General features: G+C 62.7%; 1 protein-coding gene across 1 annotated transcript in view; it reads left to right on the top strand.

Moving 5' to 3' along the window:
* NOTCH3 (notch receptor 3) overlaps positions 1-13,476 on the top strand; it is a 41,637-nt gene extending 28,161 nt beyond the window's left edge. The window contains exons 21-34 of the mRNA XM_075902167.2: positions 379-563; positions 1,514-1,646; positions 1,812-2,063; positions 3,680-3,792; positions 4,567-5,096; positions 5,515-5,835; positions 6,542-6,690; positions 6,851-7,073; positions 7,306-7,390; positions 7,855-8,017; positions 8,273-8,577; positions 9,770-9,917; positions 10,359-10,456; positions 10,695-13,476. Of these exons, the coding sequence (XP_075758282.1) occupies positions 379-563; positions 1,514-1,646; positions 1,812-2,063; positions 3,680-3,792; positions 4,567-5,096; positions 5,515-5,835; positions 6,542-6,690; positions 6,851-7,073; positions 7,306-7,390; positions 7,855-8,017; positions 8,273-8,577; positions 9,770-9,917; positions 10,359-10,456; positions 10,695-12,020 (4,031 nt within the window). The 3' untranslated portion in view covers positions 12,021-13,476. The remainder of the gene's footprint in view (positions 1-378; positions 564-1,513; positions 1,647-1,811; positions 2,064-3,679; positions 3,793-4,566; positions 5,097-5,514; positions 5,836-6,541; positions 6,691-6,850; positions 7,074-7,305; positions 7,391-7,854; positions 8,018-8,272; positions 8,578-9,769; positions 9,918-10,358; positions 10,457-10,694) is intronic.
* The last annotated feature ends 4,431 nt before the right edge of the window (positions 13,477-17,907 follow it).

Genomic DNA, 17,907 nt, shown 5'->3' with positions numbered 1-17,907 from the left:
GGCCCACCACCTCATAAGCACAGAACAGGAGTCCTGTCCGGCCTGAGTCTGTCTTTGCACAGGTCACTTTAGTCTGCTGAGAAGCAGAAAGGGAAAGCTCAGAACTTTCCTGGAGCAAGAGCAGGTGGTTAGCCTGGACAGACAAGAGCCACGATTTACGTGAATGAGACAGTCGGGGTGGGCATAGCACGTTTGTGATGGGATTGAATTGTAACTCTTATTTTTAAATGGAGTATTTTGTTGATGATTTTAAGAAAAAAATCTGATTTTAAATTTTTAAAATCTAGTATTTTTTATTTTTTAAAAATCATTGATTTGTATCCATCTTGGCGGGGGCTGTGGGCTGGGCACAAGGCATCACATTGTCTGTCTGGGCAGGGGTCTCAAAGGACCAAGTGTGTCACTACCGGGGCCAGTGTGTGGACGCTGGCAACACCCACTACTGCTTGTGCAAGGAAGGCTACACGGGCAGCTACTGCGAGAGCGAGGTCAACCCCTGCCAGCCCAACCCCTGCCAGCACGGCGCCTCCTGCCACAACTTCATTGGCAGCTACGACTGTGAGGTGAGCCCCGGGGCGGAGGCTGCACACAGGGCCCTGGCACCACCACTGGCTCTAGTCAGGCTGCTGGGGCTGGGGAGCTGCAGGAGTGGTGCCCCCATGAGCACGGCTGAACTAAGGGGATACCGAAAGAGGCACATTTGGCTGGGCTCGCTCTGCCAGGCCTGAGAGGCAGGACTGCTGGGTGGTGTGCCTGGTGGGGAAGGGCAGTGGAGCCTAGGGGGCGGGGGGAGGGCTGGGAGCCAGGACTGCTGGGTGGTGTGCCTGGTGGGGAAGGGCAGTGGAGCCTAGGGGGGCGGGGGGAGGGCTGGGAGCCAGGACTGCTGGGTGATGTGCCTGGTGGGGAAGGGCAGTGGAGCCTAGGGGGGCGGGGGGAGGGCTGGGAGCCAGGACTGCTGGGTGGTGTGCCTGGTGGGGAAGGGCAGTGGAGCCTAGGGGGGCGGGGGGAGGGCTGGGAGCCAGGACTGCTGGGTGATGTGCCTGGTGGGGAAGGGCAGTGGAGCCTAGGGGGGCGGGGGGAGGGCTGGGAGCCAGGACTGCTGGGTGATGTGCCTGGTGGGGAAGGGCAGTGGAGCCTAGGGGGCGGGGGGAGGGCTGGGAGCCAGGACTGCTGGGTGATGTGCCTGGTGGGGAAGGGCAGTGGAGCCTAGGGGGCGGGGGGAGGGCTGGGAGCCAGGACTGCTGGGTGATGTGCCTGGTGGGGAAGGGCAGTGGAGCCTAGGGGGGCGGGGGGAGGGCTGGGAGCCAGGACTGCTGGGTGGTGTGTCTGTGCTGTGGGGTGAGTCCTTGTGCTCCATGGCCACCCACCGCAGTGGCGATAGCTTGGTAGTGGCCTTGTTGACCCCCACTGTGGCTGGAGGGGTGGAGCCGAGGGGCTGGGCTGCCCCAGCGTGGGGCCCGTGGTGGAGGAGCTGTGGCCGTGGGGCCCTGACAGGCCGTGTCTCTCCCGGCAGTGCCCGCCAGGGTTCGAGGGCAAGAACTGCGAGTACGACATCGACGAGTGCCAGTCCCACCCCTGCCAGAATGGGGGCTCTTGCATCGACCTCGTCGGGCGCTACATCTGCTCCTGCCCGCCGGGAACCCTGGGTAAGGCCCAGCCAGCACCGTGAGGTGGGGCTGGGAGGCAGGCCGGGAGTGGCTGTGGTGGCTGTGGTGCCTGCGGGCTGGGAAGCTTGGGTTGGGGGAGGCTGGGCTGGTCTGGGTGCTCCAGCTGTGCCAGGGCTGGAAGGTCTCTGCTCTCGCCCCTCCCAGGTGTCCTGTGCGAGATCAACGAGGACGACTGTGCCCCAGGCCCTGGCAGCCGGGCGCCCAAGTGCCTGAACAACGGGACGTGCGTGGACCGGGTGGGCGGCTACCGCTGCAACTGCCCCCCCGGCTACACGGGTGAGCGCTGTGAGGGCGACATCAACGAGTGTTTGGCCAAGCCCTGCCTGCCCCAGCGCACGCTGGACTGCGTGCAGGGTGCCAACGACTTCCACTGCGTGTGCAAGCCAGGCTACACTGGTGAGTGTGCCGAGGGGCGGGGCTGCACCCTGCAAGGGGAGGGGCTTCGTGGGGCTGGGCAGCTTCCATTAATCCCTGCGCAGGCGCTCAGGGCTGCAGTGGGGAGCGAGAGCTCCCGAAGCCTCTGAAGCCAGGGGAGGGGCCCCTGCTCATCCTCCCTAACAGGAAGCCATCAGGTAAACCTGAGTCCCAACCGCCTGCCCCACCTTGAGCCTCCCCCACACCCCTGAGCGTTCTCCTGCAGCCCAAAGCCTATACCCCCAGTCCAGGGCTGATTACCCCTCCTGCACCCCAGTACCCAGTCCAGAGCCGGTACCCCCTCCTGCACCCCAATACCAGTCCAGAGCTGGTACCCCCTCCTGCACCCCAATACCAGTCCAGAGCCGGTACCCCCTCCTGCACCCCAATACCCAGTCCAGAGCCGGTACCCCCTCCTGCACCCCAGTACCCAGTCCAGAGCCGGTACCCCCTCCTGCACCCCAATACCAGTCCAGAGCCGGTACCCCCTCCTGCACCCCAGTACCCAGTCCAGAGCCGGTACCCCCTCCTGCACCCCAATACCCAGTCCAGAGCCGGTACCCCCTCCTGCACCCCAGTACCCAGTCCAGAGCCGGTACCCCCTCCTGCACCCCAGTACCCAGTCCAGAGCCGGTACCCCCTCCTGCACCCCAATACCAGTCCAGAGCCGGTACCCCCTCCTGCATCCCAGTACCCAGTCCAGAGCCGGTACCCCCTCCTGCACCCCAATACCAGTCCAGAGCCGGTACCCCCTCCTGCACCCCAGTACCCAGTCCAGAGCCGGTACCCCCTCCTGAACCCCAATACCCAGTCCAGAGCCGGTACCCCCTCCTGCACCCCATACCCAGTCCAGGGCCAATTACCCCCTCCTGCACCCCAATACCCAGTCCAGAGCCGGTACCCCCTCCTGCACCCCAATACCCAGTCCAGAGCTGGTACCCCCTCCTGCACCCCAATACCCAGTCCAGGGCCGATTACCCCCTGCACCCCAATACCCAGTCCTGCACCCCAATACCAAGTCCAGAGCCAGCATCCCCTCCTGCACCCCAATACCCAGTCCAGAGCCTGCATCCCCTCCTGCACCCCAATACCCAGTCCAGAGCCTGCATCCCCTCCTGCACCCCAATTCCCAACCCTAAGCCCCTCTCCAAACCTGGAGCACCTCCTGCACACCCTCATTCCAGGCCCAGCCCAAAGCCCTTGTGCTCGGCCCTCTGTCCCAACCCTGAGCCCTTCAAACCCTGCCCCCTCCTAGAGCCCAGACCGCAGCCGGAACCCTCGTCCTCCTGCACCCCGACCCTCTGCCCCAGGCCTGAGCCGCTCCCACTCTCAGAACCCCTTGGCCCACTCCCACCCTGAGTTCCATGCGCCCCATGGCAGCGGTGAGGGGACACGCCTGCCCTGCATGCGGCACCTGAGAGATTTGTTCCGTTCCGAGGTGGGGCGACTGTTGCTGGGGGGCCCTGGGAGCAGGGGGTTCCCCTGGGGGGCGTCTGGCTGGCACGGGGGTCGGGGGCTGTGCTGCGAGCAGTGCTAGCAGTGGGGTGGGACAGCTCTCCGCTCCCTGGACTCCCCATGAACCTCCCTGGGCCCCGCAGGCCGGCGCTGCCAGAACATCGTGAACACGTGCGAGTCCCAGCCCTGCCAGCACGGCGGCCAGTGCAAGCTGGCGGTGAACATGCCGTTGGGCTACATCTGCCGCTGCCCCCCGGTGAGTGGCCTGTGGGCTGGGGTGCAGGGCGCTGGGCCCAAGCCAGCCGAGTGGGGCAGGGGGCCATCCTGGAGTTGTAGGGCAGAGTGTGGGGCTGCGCCCGGCACTACAGGCTCCAGTCTGAGGGGGGCATCCTGGTTCTGGAGCGGGGAGGGGGTCGGTGTTGGCCCTGGTTCGTTGGGGGGAGCACGTTGGTTCTGCTGTGGGGGGGGGGCTGGGGAAGGGTTACCATGGAGACTGGGGGAGGGCTCTATGGCACCTTTGGGATGGTGGGTCCCGTTCTGTTCCAGGTCCTGGTGCTGCTGGGCAGGGGGTGGTTCTGATTCTGGTTCTGGTCCAGGCTCGGTGCTGCTGGGCAGGGGGCGGTGCTGGCTCTGGGGTTGGTTCTGGTCCGGGCCCGGTGCTGGCTCTGGGGTTGGTTCTGGTCCGGGCCCGGTGCTGGCTCTGGGGTTGGTTCTGGTCCGGGCCCGGTGCTGGTTCTGGGGTTGGTTCTGGTCTGGGCCCAGTGCTGGTTCTGGGGTTGGTTCTGGTCCGGGCCCGGTGCTGGTTCTGGGGTTGGTTCTGGTCTGGGCCCAGTGCTGGTTCTGGGGTTGGTTCTGGTCCGGGCCCGGTGCTGGTTCTGGGGTTGGTTCTGGTCTGGGCCCAGTGCTGCTGGGCAGGGGGCGATGCTGGTTCTGGGGCTGGTTCTGATCTGGTGCCGGGCAGGAGGGGGCATGTGCTTCTGGTCCTGGGCCCGGTGCCATCTCTCTCACCCCCTTTCTCGGCCCTCCCCAGAACTATTTAGGGCCCAACTGTGAGCGGAGCGTGCTGTCCTGCCGGGAGCTCTCCTGCTTCAACGGGGGCAGCTGCCAGCACACGGCGCTGGGTGCCCGCTGTTCCTGCCTGCCGGGCTTCTCTGGCTCCGACTGCCGCCTGCGGGCCAACAGCAGCTGCACCAGTGCGCCCTGTCTCAACGGGGGCACCTGCCTCGAGAAGCCCTGGCCCCTCCACTTCCAGTGCCTCTGCCCCAGCAGCTTCTCCGGCCTGCACTGCGAGCTGAAGCTGCTGTCCCCTGGGGAGCTGCACTGCCTGCAGGAGGAGTGCGGGGCCAAGGCAGGCGATTCCTACTGCGACAAGGAGTGCAACAGCCCTGCCTGCAGGTGGGACGGGGGCGACTGCTCCCTGCTGGTGGATGACCCCTGGAAGCAGTGTGAGGTGCACCACTGCTGGCAGATGTTCAACAACAGCCAGTGCGACGAGGCCTGCAACACGGCCGAGTGCCTCTACGACAACTTCGACTGCAAGGGCCGCGACCGCAGCTGCAAGTAAGGGGGGCGCCGGGCGGGGGGGACGGCGTGTGGCACCGGGGGGGGGGCGGTGCTGGAGGCCATGTCTTGGCTGAGATGCGAGGGGGCGGCCCTGGGCAGGTCCCATGGCATTTGCCAGGGTCGAGGCTTTAATCTGGTGCTGTGGCCAGGTGGGCGTGGGGGCTCTTGATACAGGCACCCCTTGGGGGCGGGGGACGGGGCTGTTGACACAGGGACCTGGCGCTGAGGTGAGGCCCTGTGGGGCGGGGAGCAGGGCTGTGGTGGGTACGTCTCGCTGCTGCCTAACGCCGCCTGTAGGCATGGGGATGTTTGCTGCAGCCTAGTGACCCACGTGCCCTGGGGTGCCGTCAGAGGGGGCTGGCCACAGCAGGTGGGGCTGGGCGGACTGGGCACTGACTGTGCTCCCCCCTCCCAGCCCGGTGTATGAGAAGTACTGCTCGGACCACTTCGCCGACGGGCAGTGTGACCAGGGCTGCAACCACGAGGAGTGCGGCTGGGACGGGCTGGACTGCAACCGCGAGGTGCCGGAGCGCCTGGCCAGCGGCGTGCTGGTGATCACCGTGCTGCTGCCCCCCGACGAGCTGCGCAGGACCAACACCACCTTCCTGCAGAAGCTGAGCGCCATCCTGCGCACCTCGCTGCGCTTCCGCCTCGACAAAGATGGCAACTACATGATCAAACCCATCTACCGGCCCAGCCGTCTGCGCCGCCGCGAGCTGGGCCCAGAGATCATCGGGTGAGTGGGGCCACAGCGCGGGGGAGCGCCGTCCCCAGGCCGAGGGGTGGGAAGAGGCAGCCCCTGGACTCCTGCTGGGGGAGGCGAGAGAGATGCAGCCCTGCGAGCCGCGGCAGAGGGAGGCAGGAAGGGGGCTGGTGCCTGGCTGGTGCCAGGGTGGCGGGTGAGCCCCTTGGGGGTCTCGCAGCGAGAGTAGGGGCCCGTGGCAGTGGGGGAAGCCGCCCCTGGGGCAGGCACAAGGTTGTTGTCTGTTGACAGGCACCATGGTGCCCCAGAGGTGCCACACGGCTGCCTCCCATCAGAGCCTGGCTCCCTGCTCACTCAGATGCAGGGCTGGGGTGGCCTGGCTGGTGCCTGTGGCCTGTTTCCTGTGCTCAGCCAGCAGTAAGGGCCTAGTGGCAGCATCCAGGGGTCTCTCCTCCTGCCAGGCTCCGGGGGTCCTCCTGGGAGCAGGTAGGGCCGGGGCCAGCACAAGGGCACGAAGCAGCTGCTGGCAGCCTGGCAGAGGCCGTGTGGTCCACGGGGACGGAGCTCCTGCTGCCTGGGTCACACCTGCTCTGGGGTGTGCCCAGCCTCGCTGCAGGGGGTGCTGAACCTGCCCGGCCCCGGGGCTCTGTGTGGGGCAAGGGGTGTCCAGGCCCCCGACGGTCTGGTGCCCAGCGTCACTGGAGGCCAGTCCACTTAACTGTTCCCCTCTCTGCCTCAGCTCCGTGGTCACCCTGGAGATCGACAACCGCCTCTGCTTCCAGGCCTCTGACAAGTGCTTCCCCGACGCGCGCAGCGCTGCCGACTACCTGGCCGCCCTGGCTGCTGTGGAGCGCCTGGAGTTCCCCTATCCCATCAAGGCTGTGCAGAGTGAGCGGGGGAGGGGCTAGGGTAGATTGGAGGGGGCAGGGGCAGGGTGAGTGGAGAGGGTGAGGTTGTGGGAGGGGCAGGATCTCTGGGGAGGTGGAGTATTGGGAGAGGGCGAAGTCTCAAGAAGCAGGGTCTGATTCCCTCCCCCCCACCTCTGCAGGTGACAAGCTGCAGCCGGAGCCCTCCGACCCCATGCACCTGCTGCCCCTGCTGGTGGTGGCGGCGAGCATGATCCTGCTGGTGATCCTGGTGCTGGGGGTGCTGGTGGCACGGCGGAAGCGGGAGCACAGCACACTCTGGTTCCCCGAGGGCTTCAGCCTGAAGAAGGAGAACAGCAACAAGAACCGGCGGGAGCCCGTGGGCCAGGACGCCTTGGGCATGAAGTACGGGACCAGCCCAGCTCCCCACTCCCCTGGAGAGCCACGCTCGCTGCAGCGGCACGCGGGCTTTTGCCTGCTGCTGCCTTTCCCCACCAGGGGCCTGTCTGCCTGCAGGCCCCACAGCTGGCCAGCCCCTTGTGCGGGGGGTGGTGGATGTTCTAGGAGTGGCCCCCTAAAGCCGTGGGTGGGAGGGGGTGGGCAGGGGCTGGAGTCTGAGCTCTGTGCTTCCCTCTAGGAACATCAGCAAAGGGGAGAGTCTGATGGGGGAGCACTCAGATGACTGGATGGACACAGAGTGCCCGGAGGCCAAGAGACTCAAGGTAACCATGGCCCAGCAGCGAGCCCAGGCTCGGTGACATGCTGCAGGCAGGGTGGGTGCTGGGCTCCGTGATCAGGCGTGTGGGTATGGGCACCGAGCTCGGTGATGGGGGGTGAGGGTGGATGGGTGCTGGACCATAGAGGATGGGGGATGGGTGCTGGGCTTGGCGGTATGGGGTGGAGAGGTGATGGGTTCTAGGTTCGGCAGTAGGTGATGTGGGTGGTGAGTGCCAGGCTCAGTAATAGGGGATGGTGGGTGATGGGCGCTGGGCTTGGCAGATGGGGTGTGGGGGGTGGGCGCTGGGCTCGGTGATGGGGTGGGGGGATGGGCGCTGGGCTTTGTGACATGCCGGGGGGTCCTTCTGGCTCCTCCTTCAGAGCCTTATAGGGCCATAACCCAAATCTCGCCTTGTGAGCAGAGCTGTGGCAGGGTCTGCCAGCTGTATAACTGACTGTGCTTCCCCAGGTGGAGGAGCCGGGCGGGGACTCGGAGGACCCCGTGGACTGCCGCCAGTGGACACAGCATCATTTGGTGGCAGCCGACATCCGCATGCCGCCCTCCATGGCCCTGACACCCCCCCAGGGCGAGTTCGACACTGACTGCATGGATGTCAATGTCAGGGGGCCAGGTAAGGGAGGCTCCCTCTCTGGGACTACAGCTCCCAGCATGCTGTGCAGGCACTCTAGAGCAGTGCATCCTGGGAGAAGTAGCATCACTGAGCAGCTTTGGTTGGAGGAGGAGCTTCCTGCCTATGCAGTTGATCACTAGTCCCAGCATTGATCACTGCCCCAGATTAGCCACATGGCATGCTGGGAAGTGCAGTTTCTCATTCTGGAACCCCCAGGGCAGTCCCTGCTTAACCGCATGGTGGGTCTCCTTGCAGATGGCTTCACCCCGCTCATGCTGGCCTCGTTCTGCGGGGGCGGCGTGGAGACCGACCTGGCCGAGGAGGACGAAGCTGAAGACTCCTCTGCCAACATCATCTCGGACCTCATCTGCCAGGGGGCCAACCTGAGTGCCCAGACGGACCGCACGGGTGAGACCGCGCTGCACCTGGCCGCCCGTTATGCCCGGGCTGACGCTGCCAAGCGCCTGCTGGACGCCGGCGCGGACACCAATGCCCAGGACAACACAGGCCGCACGCCACTGCACGCAGCAGTGACCGCTGACGCCCAGGGCGTCTTCCAGGTGAGAGCCTGTGTCCACGGCAGGCTGAAACAGGGAGAGCGGATACTCCCACCACTGGTGGGTGATGCTGAAGTTAATCTTCCCAACCAGTCACAAACTGTGCAGCTCATCCCGCACACTGGTGATCAGGCAGCCCCAAAAGCCATCCCCCACCCCCTTTCTTGCCTCCCAGTCAGCACTTAGGTCCAGGGCAGTGTGAAGTTATTGTACAGCTCTGCTCGCAAGTACAAAATGTTCTTCTAGCCCCAGAGGGCAGCTATGTTACCAGGCCACTAACAGTCTGGATCTTACCCAGAACACCAGGCTGCCGGCCAACCCTTCAGTCTCCAAAATGCAGCAAAAGCAAAAAGCCGAGAGATGTTAATGATCCAACAGTCCCATGCAACTTCAAAGCCCATCAGGCTCCTAGCAGCACTGGCAAGTGGGCTGGCTTGCTAGTGCCCCTGGAGCCGGCCCACAGCTCGGACTGGCCATTCAGAGCTTTGTAGAAAGGAAGCAGGAAAGCCAAGACAATGGAGAAGACGCAGCTGCCCCTTGTGCCATGTGGCTTGGAACGTCAGTCAGAGGCTGCCCAGCACGTGCCCCGGCCTCGCTGAGGTGTAGGGCGTATCCCTGCCTTCTCTCGGTGGGGCAGTTGAATAGCTGAGGGGCCAGCTAGGCCCTGCATCCCCAAACCCTCTGGTGTCACCCCGAAGCAGAACAGGGGCTTTAGCCGACGCCCTGGTCCGTTACCCGGGATACGAAGGGGACACGGCGGCAGGACTGAGCTGATCGTTTTGAGAGATTGTAACAGTTTGGTGGAGGTCGTGTGGCAGACCTGGCAAAACTCCTTGATTGATAAGATCCCCAAGAGTCCCCCGAATCTATATAGCGCCAGAATCCACACACTGCCCCCCAATGCCCAGGGCGTCCTCCTGGTGAGACCCCGTCCACAGTCAACCTAGGACAGGCCCCAGTCATTCATTCTCCCCCCCGGAGCTCCCACATGCTGGTGTCTTCCACAAGCCCTGCTGCCTCCTGCCGGGCTGAGCCCCCCCCGGCTGGGACAAGCCCCAGGGCACCCTCTGCCCTTGCTAGTACAGCCCTGGGAAAGTCCCTGTCTGCCCACACTGGGAGGGCTCCGAGGGCCCCTGGGCTGTGCCTGTGTTGGGGGGTTTCCCTGCCTTCCTCTCACACCCGCCCTGCCTGGTAGATCCTGATCCGGAACCGCTCCACGGACCTGGACGCCCGCATGGTGGATGGCTCCACAGCGCTGATCCTGGCTGCCCGGCTGGCCGTGGAGGGCATGGTGGAGGAGCTCATTGCCTGCCACGCAGATGTCAATGCCGTGGATGAGCTGGGTAAGGGGGCACTTCTCACCATGGGGGGCTGCTGCTCAGGGCTCTGCCCAGCTCCCCCTGAGGAAGGGCCTGGATGTGGGCTCTGCTCCCCACATGCCCACCCGCTGTGGGGGCTTGGTGAAATGGGGGGCACTGCCCAGACAGGAGGGTTTGGGGGGGCTGTGGGTTGGGAGTGAGGGGCAGCAGTAGAGCCAGGGCTGGGTGAGCCAGGGGCTGAGGGGCTGGCGGGGGTGGGCACCCAGGGCTGGGTGAGCCGGGGGCTGAGGGGGGCTGGCGGGGGTGGGCACCCAGGGCTGGGTGAGCCGGGGGCTGAGGGGGGCTGGCGGGGGTGGGCACCCGGGCTGGGTGAGCAGGGGGTTGCCGGAAGTTGGGAGTGAGGGGTAGCGGGGGCAGGGGACGGTGGATCGGTGGAGCACCCCGCTCACAGCTTGGTTCCCCCAGGCAAATCTGCTCTGCACTGGGCCGCGGCTGTGAACAATGTGGAGGCCACAATTGCACTTCTGAAGAATGGGGCCAATAAGGACATGCAGGACAGCAAGGTGAGTGGTGGGTGGGCGGGGCAGACCAGCAAGGCTTGGCTGTCATTCACCCTGCAGGCCCCACCCACAACAAGCCCCACCCCCCCATGCCACTCCTGTGCTGGGAAACAGGAGCCCTGTCTGCCAAGGCCTGGGCTCTACATCCCCACCTCCTGCCCTGGCATTCCCAGAGCTTCGGGGCTGGGGCAGCCCCCCTCAGCGCAGTCTGAGCCTCTCCCCGTCGTTTCCCCCACCCCAGGAGGAGACCCCGCTGTTCCTGGCCGCTCGGGAGGGCAGCTACGAGGCGGCCAAGATCCTGCTGGATCACTTTGCCAACCGGGAGATCACAGACCACATGGACCGGCTGCCACGGGACATTGCCCAGGAGCGGCTGCACCACGATATCGTGCGTCTGCTGGACGAGTACAACACAGTGCGCAGCCCGCAGGGGGCACTGCCCGCCGGCCACACCATGTCCCCGCTCATGTGCCCACCCAACAGCTTCCTGCCCAGCCTCAAGCCCACCCCCCAGGGCAAGAAAAGCCGGCGGCCCAGTGCCAAGAACCTGGCAGGGGCCGGCAGCAGCGCCAGCCTGAGCAAGGAGGCCAAGGGGCGCAGCAAGAAGCTGAGCCTGGAGTGCCAGGGCTCCCTGCTGGAGAGCTCAGTTACTCTGTCGCCCGTCGACTCGCTGGACTCTCCCTACGTGGCCAACCCCACCTCCCCTGTCCTGGCCTCGCCCGGCGTCTTCCACCCAGCCGGCTCCTCCATGTCAGTGGGCTCCACGTCCATGGTGCACGGCATGATGGACGGGCCCTTCGCCGTCAGCCTGGCGCGGCTCAGTGACCTGGGCGAGGTGGCATCGGCCCAGAGCACCATCCTCTCCATGAATCGGGTCTCCATGCCCTCGCTGCCGCGCCAGCCTGGCTGCGTGGGGCTCAGCCTGGGCATGGTGAGCCCGGTGGCTGTGCCCTTTGACTGGCACACACGTGTTCCCACCTCCCAGTGCAACCCAGTCATCGGGGTGGTGCACCCGGCTGCCTCCCACCCCAACCTGCACCAGTCGGCCCAGCCCTTCCCACAGGGGCTGCTGCTTCCCAACCACCTGGCCATGGTGCACAGCTCCCAGGTGCTGGCCACACCCAGCCCTGCCAAGGAGCAGCCCCCGCCGGCGCCCACCCCTGGGCAGCCCATGCCCCCGCCGCCCTCTGCGGCACCCACCCTGAGCCGTGGCAGCCAGCCCATCTCACCCAAGGAGGGGCAGGGGGGTGCGCGCCCAGGTCCCCCGCCACCTCCGCAGTATTACAAGGCGCCCGGTGGGCAAGGGGCGGAAGATTACCCCACGCCTCCCTCGCAGCACAGTTACACCCCCGGCCAGGACGGCACTCCCAAGCACTACCTGCACCTGCGCAGCGAGCACCCCTACCTGACGCCCTCGCCCGAGTCCCCAGAGCAGTGGGCCAGCCCCTCGCCCCACTCGCTGTCCGACTGGTCCGAGTCCACCCCCAGCCCGGCTGTGCTGGGGGCCCCCCAGACCCAGCTCTCCCACCTGCCCGACCCACCCACCAAGATGCAGGTGTTTGCGTGAGGGCAGGGGGGAGGGAGCCAGGGCCCCTCCCCCCTGCACCCCCCTTGTGGGGGAGCCATTCCCTGCCCCCAGGCCCTGCCTCCTGGGACCCACCAACTGTGTTTTTTATAAGAAAAATGTCCAGTGTAAAAAGGAGAAGATCCCTCTTTCTGTGGGTGGGGGCTGTGGGCTCCCCCCAACTGCCATGAGGGGGGCTCTGGCTGTGTCCTAACCCCCAACTCCCCAGCTGGGGGCATTTGTCTTTTTTTAAAAAAGTCTTTTGTATAGAAAAAAGTCATTTAAACAAGCGCTTTATTTTTACAAAATATTATATGTAAAGTGTCCAGTAGGTGTCGCTAAAGCACCATGAGTGGGGGTGGGGGTGGGGGAGGGTGATCCCTGCCCTCCCCTTCTGCCTCCCCCCACAGTGGCTCAGTGGGCAGAGCGCCCCCTATGTAGGGGAGGAGCCCACTTCCTGTAATTGTGTACTGGGTACGCGGCGTTAGCTGTAGCCGCCTCCTGGGGCACAGGGCGCCCCTCCCCCCCGCAATGCGGGTGGCTGACTCCCCAGCCCCTCTGCTCAGGGCCCTCCGCAATGCGGGGGGACTGAGCCCCCACTGCCCTGAGCTCCCTGCCTGGGGCTGAGCCTCCCCCAGGCCTCCTGCCCTCCCCGTCTTGTTTCTTGGCACTTCGTCACATTCCAGGTTAATTTATTCCTTGGAGATGCCCCCCTGCCCAAGTGGGCCTGTTGGGGAGGGGGGTGAGGCTCTGGCCAGCTGCTTCCTGCTCGTCTTGTGGCACCACTGCCACCTGGGCCCCAGCTGAGCGGCACCTGGCTGGTCCCATCTCCTCCGCCCCAGGACAGCAGCTCACCCGCAGTCTGGTGCCAGGCAGCCCACTGACGGCCGGCTGGGCTCCAGCCCCTCTACATTCCCTGCCTGGCTGGCCTGTCAGTAGCCCTGGGAGAGGGGCTGGGGGAGCCCAGTGCCCAGACAGCCCCTGCCCCGCTGTAGCGTAGCTCGTCACTCCTGGACAAGTGTAGCTCATTTTTAAACTATTTTTTAAATCCCTGTTTAAATCAAGTAGCTTTGAACCAACTGGGCGCCGCTGTACAGAGCTTGGCCCTGCGCCTAACTCCCCTGGGACCCATGGTACCAGGGTCCTTCACCTGCCCCTGTGCCTAAGCCCCCTGGGCGCCTTTGTACAGACCTTGGCCCTGCACCTAACCCCCTGGGCCTGCTGTACAGGGCCCCTCACCACCATCCCCCCTTCCCCTGAGAGAACCCTGCTGGGACCCACTGCAGAGCTTGCCCCTGCACATAACCCCCCTGGGACCTGCTGTACAGGGGCCCCATCCCTGCCCCTGCTTATAACCCCTGGAACCTGCTGTACAGAGCTCCCCCTGCCTCTATTCCCCTGGGACCTGCTGTACAGAGCCCGGCCCCACTGTGCCTAATAAAGCTGTAGTTAACAAGGAGCCTGTCTCTGCCCTCTCTGTGGCCCCCTCGGCCGGCTGCCTTGTCCCACCCCCACCCCCGCGCTCTGTTTGCGGTACCCTGGGCCTTGCTTTGGGGCAAAGCAGCTGCTTGGGGTCTGCTCCAGTTCTGGGCTGATCTTGGTAACAGCAGCCCCTGCAGTTCCCTGGGGCTGTCTGGGCTGGTCTCCGCGGGGCAGCCCTGCCATGGGGTGGCTCCTGGTCTCTGCGCAGGCCCCCGCAGTGAGCTGCTGTGGCTGAGCAGCAGGGCTCTGCGGGAGTTGCTGGCTGTGCCCCGGGAGGAGACGGAACAGCAGCTGCTGAAAATGCTCCTCCTGCGAGCCCTGGGCCCAGAGGCTGCTTCCTTCGGCAACGGGTGCAGAGGCAGAGCTCGGGCCCCCATCTCCCAGGCCCTTGCCATGGGCAGCCTGTGCCTTCACCCCACGGTGCCGGAAGGACAAGATGGTTGCTGCAAATAGCTTGTCTGCAACCCGCTGGTCTCCACAGGGCTACAGCTCCTAGGGAATGGCTGGGGGGGAGCTCATCACACACCTCTCTTGGCACCAGCCACACCGGCATCATCCCTAGTGAAAGCCAAGCTGCTTCTCTACCTGGGCCCCCCAGGTGTTTCCTTGCCCTGCCAGCAGGCTGGTCGGCAAAGCCAGCACTTCCCAGGCAGGAGAGCCCAGTTACGGAGTTCAGTTTGGAGCCCTTGGCCCCGTCTTAGCAGCATGGCTGGTTGTCTCCCTGCTCTCTTTGAACCACTGTAATCGCCTTGCAGAGATCCTGTTGCAGGCAATCGCTGGACTCCAGGTTTGCTGTTCGCAGCCCAGGTCTGGGCTTGCTCCCCAGGAGCCATGCTAGTCCCAGCTTTAGAGTCCCTTGGAGGAACCCCTCCATCCCTGCTCTTCCTTCAGGTTAGCCCATGGGGCCTCCCCCCTCTGAGACAGCCCCGGGGCTTCAGCCCTCCTGCCTTGCCCTGTGAGCTCCACCTAGCGAGCCCAGGTGAGACAGGCCTGGCCGGCCACTTGTCCGCGTCTCAGGGCCCTGTGCGCCCTGGCAGAGATGTGCGGTGACACCCAGCGGCCTTTTCAGACTGAGTCGGGCTTATTGGATTGGTAGCTGGTTAAAAGGTAGGAAACCAAGGGCCGGAATAAATGGTCAGGTCTCAGAATAGGGAGAGGTAACGGGGTGTTCTGCAGGGGTCTACTGGCACCAGCCCTATTCAACACAATCATAAATGATCTGGAGAAAGGGGTAAACAGTGAGGTGGCAACAATTTGCAGATGATACCAAACTGCTCAAGATAGTTAAGTGCCCAGCAGACTGTGAAGAGCTGCAAAAGGATCTCACCGAACTAGGAGACTGGGCAACAAAATGGCAGACGAGTTTTAATGTTGATAAATGCAAATACGCCTTGGAAAACATGATCCCAACTACACATATACAACAATGGGGCCTAAATTAGCTGTTACTGCTCGAGACATCTTGGAGTCATTGTGGATAGTTCTTCAAAAACAGCCACTCTCTGTGCAGCAGCAGTCAAAAAAGTGTTGGGAAGCATTCAGAAAAGAATAGATAATAAGCCAGAAAATATCATATTGCCTCTATTAAGCCATGGTTCCCACATCTGGAATGCTGTGTGCAGATGTGCTCCCCCCATCACCAAAAAGATCTATTGGAATTGGAAAAGGTTCAGAAAAAGAGCAACAAAGGACTAGGGCCATGAATGGCTGCCATGAGGAATCTCTTGGGTCGCTGTGTTAGTCTGTATCTGCAAAAACAAGGAGTCCTGTGGCACCTTGAAGACTAACAGATTTATTAGGGTGTAAACTTCCGTGGGTAAAACCACTTTGTCAGATGCATGGAGTGGAGGTCACAGAGACAGGGATATACATGGAGTGGAGGTCACAGGGACAGGGATATACATGGAGTGGAGGTCACAGAGACAGGGATATACATGGAGTGGAAGTCACAGAGACAGGGATATACATGGAGTGGAGGTCACAGGGACAGGGATATACCTGCATTTACATGTAGCCTGCATCTGTGTGTCGGTCGGCCAGGCTGTTTGTTCGAGAACTCCTCCTAAACGGTGAGAGCCAGGGCTACCAAATTCGCCATACAGCTTCCTCTCCTAACTGAAAGCAAAGGCAGGGAGAACTGGAAGCCCCGGGAAAGGGACAGTTTCCCATAACATGGAAAGGGAGGGGCTGCTGGCCAGAGGGACGTGATGTGAGAGTGCTCACTGGGGCAGTGAGGTTGCAGGGGAGAGCTACCCTTCGGAGTGGTCTCTAGGGGCCACTGCACCACCAAGGGAGTGGCCAGCAGGGCTGGGCTCTGCCATCTTGCCTGATGCCACAAAGGTAAGTGGGACCTCCTGCCCAGGAGACAGACCCCCTTGGGCTGCCCCCACCCTGGGAGAGGCCAGGGGGAGGGAGAGAGCCCCCATTGGTCAGCAGCGGGAGTGCACAGTCCCTGCTGCTCTGGACCACCTCCAAGGAGAAGCCAGTGACCACTCCTTGCCCTCAATCCTTCCTCACACCCACCCCTCACGCTCACACCCTCCCAGGCACCCAGCCTCCTGCCCTGAGTTCCCCACATCCCCAAGACCCTGCCCTGACTCCTGCACCCTGCATCCCGCCTGCCCTCAAGGACCAGGGCCATGCTGGGTAAGTCTTCTAGGATATGATTAATACACACTCGCCTATCAAAAGGAGGAGCCACTTATCAAGGACAGGACCAGTGCTGAGGAGGCAATTCAGGCAGGGTGGCTGTCGCTCACCCCCAGCAGCTGATTGGGAGGGTGACTACCAAGAGAGGGAATAATCCTTTATAGGGAGAGAACAATTCTAAATCCTTGCTCAGTCTTAATTTGATTGTGTTACATTTGCAAATGAAGCGCAGCTCTGCTTGTGTCACGTTGCAGGCTGGCTTTGAAGGGTTTTTCTAGAAGGAGGGCTACTTTAAATCCACCAGCGAGTGTCCAGGGAGGTTAAAGTGTTCTCCTGGTTTTCGTAATCTGGGAATGAGTGACAGGGGAGGGATGACTTGACGATTCCTTGCTCTGTACATTTCCTCCGGGGCACCTGGCATTGGCCCCTGTCGGCAGACAGGACACAGGGCTGGATGGCCCTTTGCTCTGACCCAATCTGGCCGTTCTTATGTTCTTATTAGTCGGCTGGATCCCAGCACAGGAAATCTCCAGGTTCACACAGAAAAGCAAAGGCCAAGACACTGTCTATCCTGGCCAAACCAGCGCCCCAGCCAGCCACGCTGCAGGTTCCAGGGGAAAGTCAGGGCCTCCAAGACTGATGCTAAACCTGACACCTGCCTCTTTGAACTCCAGCTCAGGACCTGTGCTCCTTTTCCCTGGGCCAGCTGGCTCCTTCCTCGGGTGTCCCAGCATTTGGGGCGTCCCTGTCTTTCCAGATGGGTCAGGTTCAACCCACATGTACTGACCTTTCTCTCTGGTCAGTGAGATGGAAGTCCCAGAATCAAGGCCCCATGTCTAGCCTGTGCCTCAGACCCAGCGCTGGACAGATGGAGCCATCAGCTTCCATCTACCTGGCGAGCGGCTGCTTCCTCTGTTGCACCCTGTGCTGAAGAAAGATCCAAATGCTGGGACCAGTTCTGGAGCCTCTTGGCATCTCCTTGGCTGCCTTCTGCTGTGCAAGATCTGTGAGGCCAGGACCAGCTGAACACCCCAGAAACTGGCTGATTACCAGCCTGCCCTGGACCCCCTCTGGTATCTGGGGCTCTGTCTAGACTGCAGGCTTCTTTTGGAAGAAGCTTTTCCAGAAGAGATCTTCTGACAAATCTTCTTCCGAAAGAGAGCGTCTACACAGCAAAAGCGCATCGAAAAAGTGATCTGCTTTTTCGAAAGATAGCATCCATACTGAACTGACGCTATCAGCCATTTTAGCTGTGATTACTATGGGCGGAGTGGCCACCAGGGCACCTGTGCTTTTTCCTATTCTTTCGCAAGAACTCCCTCTTCCCCGTCCACACACGCCTTTTTCCAAAAGAGCTCTTCCTCGTAGAAAGAGGTTTACCAATGTCAGAAAAAACCCTCCATTCTTTCGATTTTTTTCGAAAAAGCGTGATTGTGGTGTGGACGTAAGTGAAGTTTTTTCAGTGCTCACAGTATGGTAGTGCTTGGCTAGCTCGGGGTGTCTGCGTGTGTGTCTCTTCTTTCCCAGCTCTTAGCTGTGCCCTGCTCAGCTCACTGGCTGGCTCCAAGCCCCTAAGTGAGCTTAAAAACCTTGTCTCCACAGGCACTGATTAGAACAAACTCCCCCCTAGAATCACAATACACAGATTTTGGGGAATTGCTTCCACCAGCAAGTGATTTTTGTCCCTAAAAACACAGCAGTGAACACTTGAACCCATCCCCAGGGGTATCCCAAACTCTTTTTTCCCTAAAAAAGCTTG

This window comes from Pelodiscus sinensis, chromosome 31 (genome assembly GCF_052426305.1).
Source record: "Pelodiscus sinensis isolate ZL-2025 chromosome 31, ASM5242630v1, whole genome shotgun sequence".
NCBI lineage: Eukaryota > Metazoa > Chordata > Testudines > Trionychidae > Pelodiscus > Pelodiscus sinensis.
This window is presented reverse-complemented; position numbering and strand designations above follow the sequence as displayed.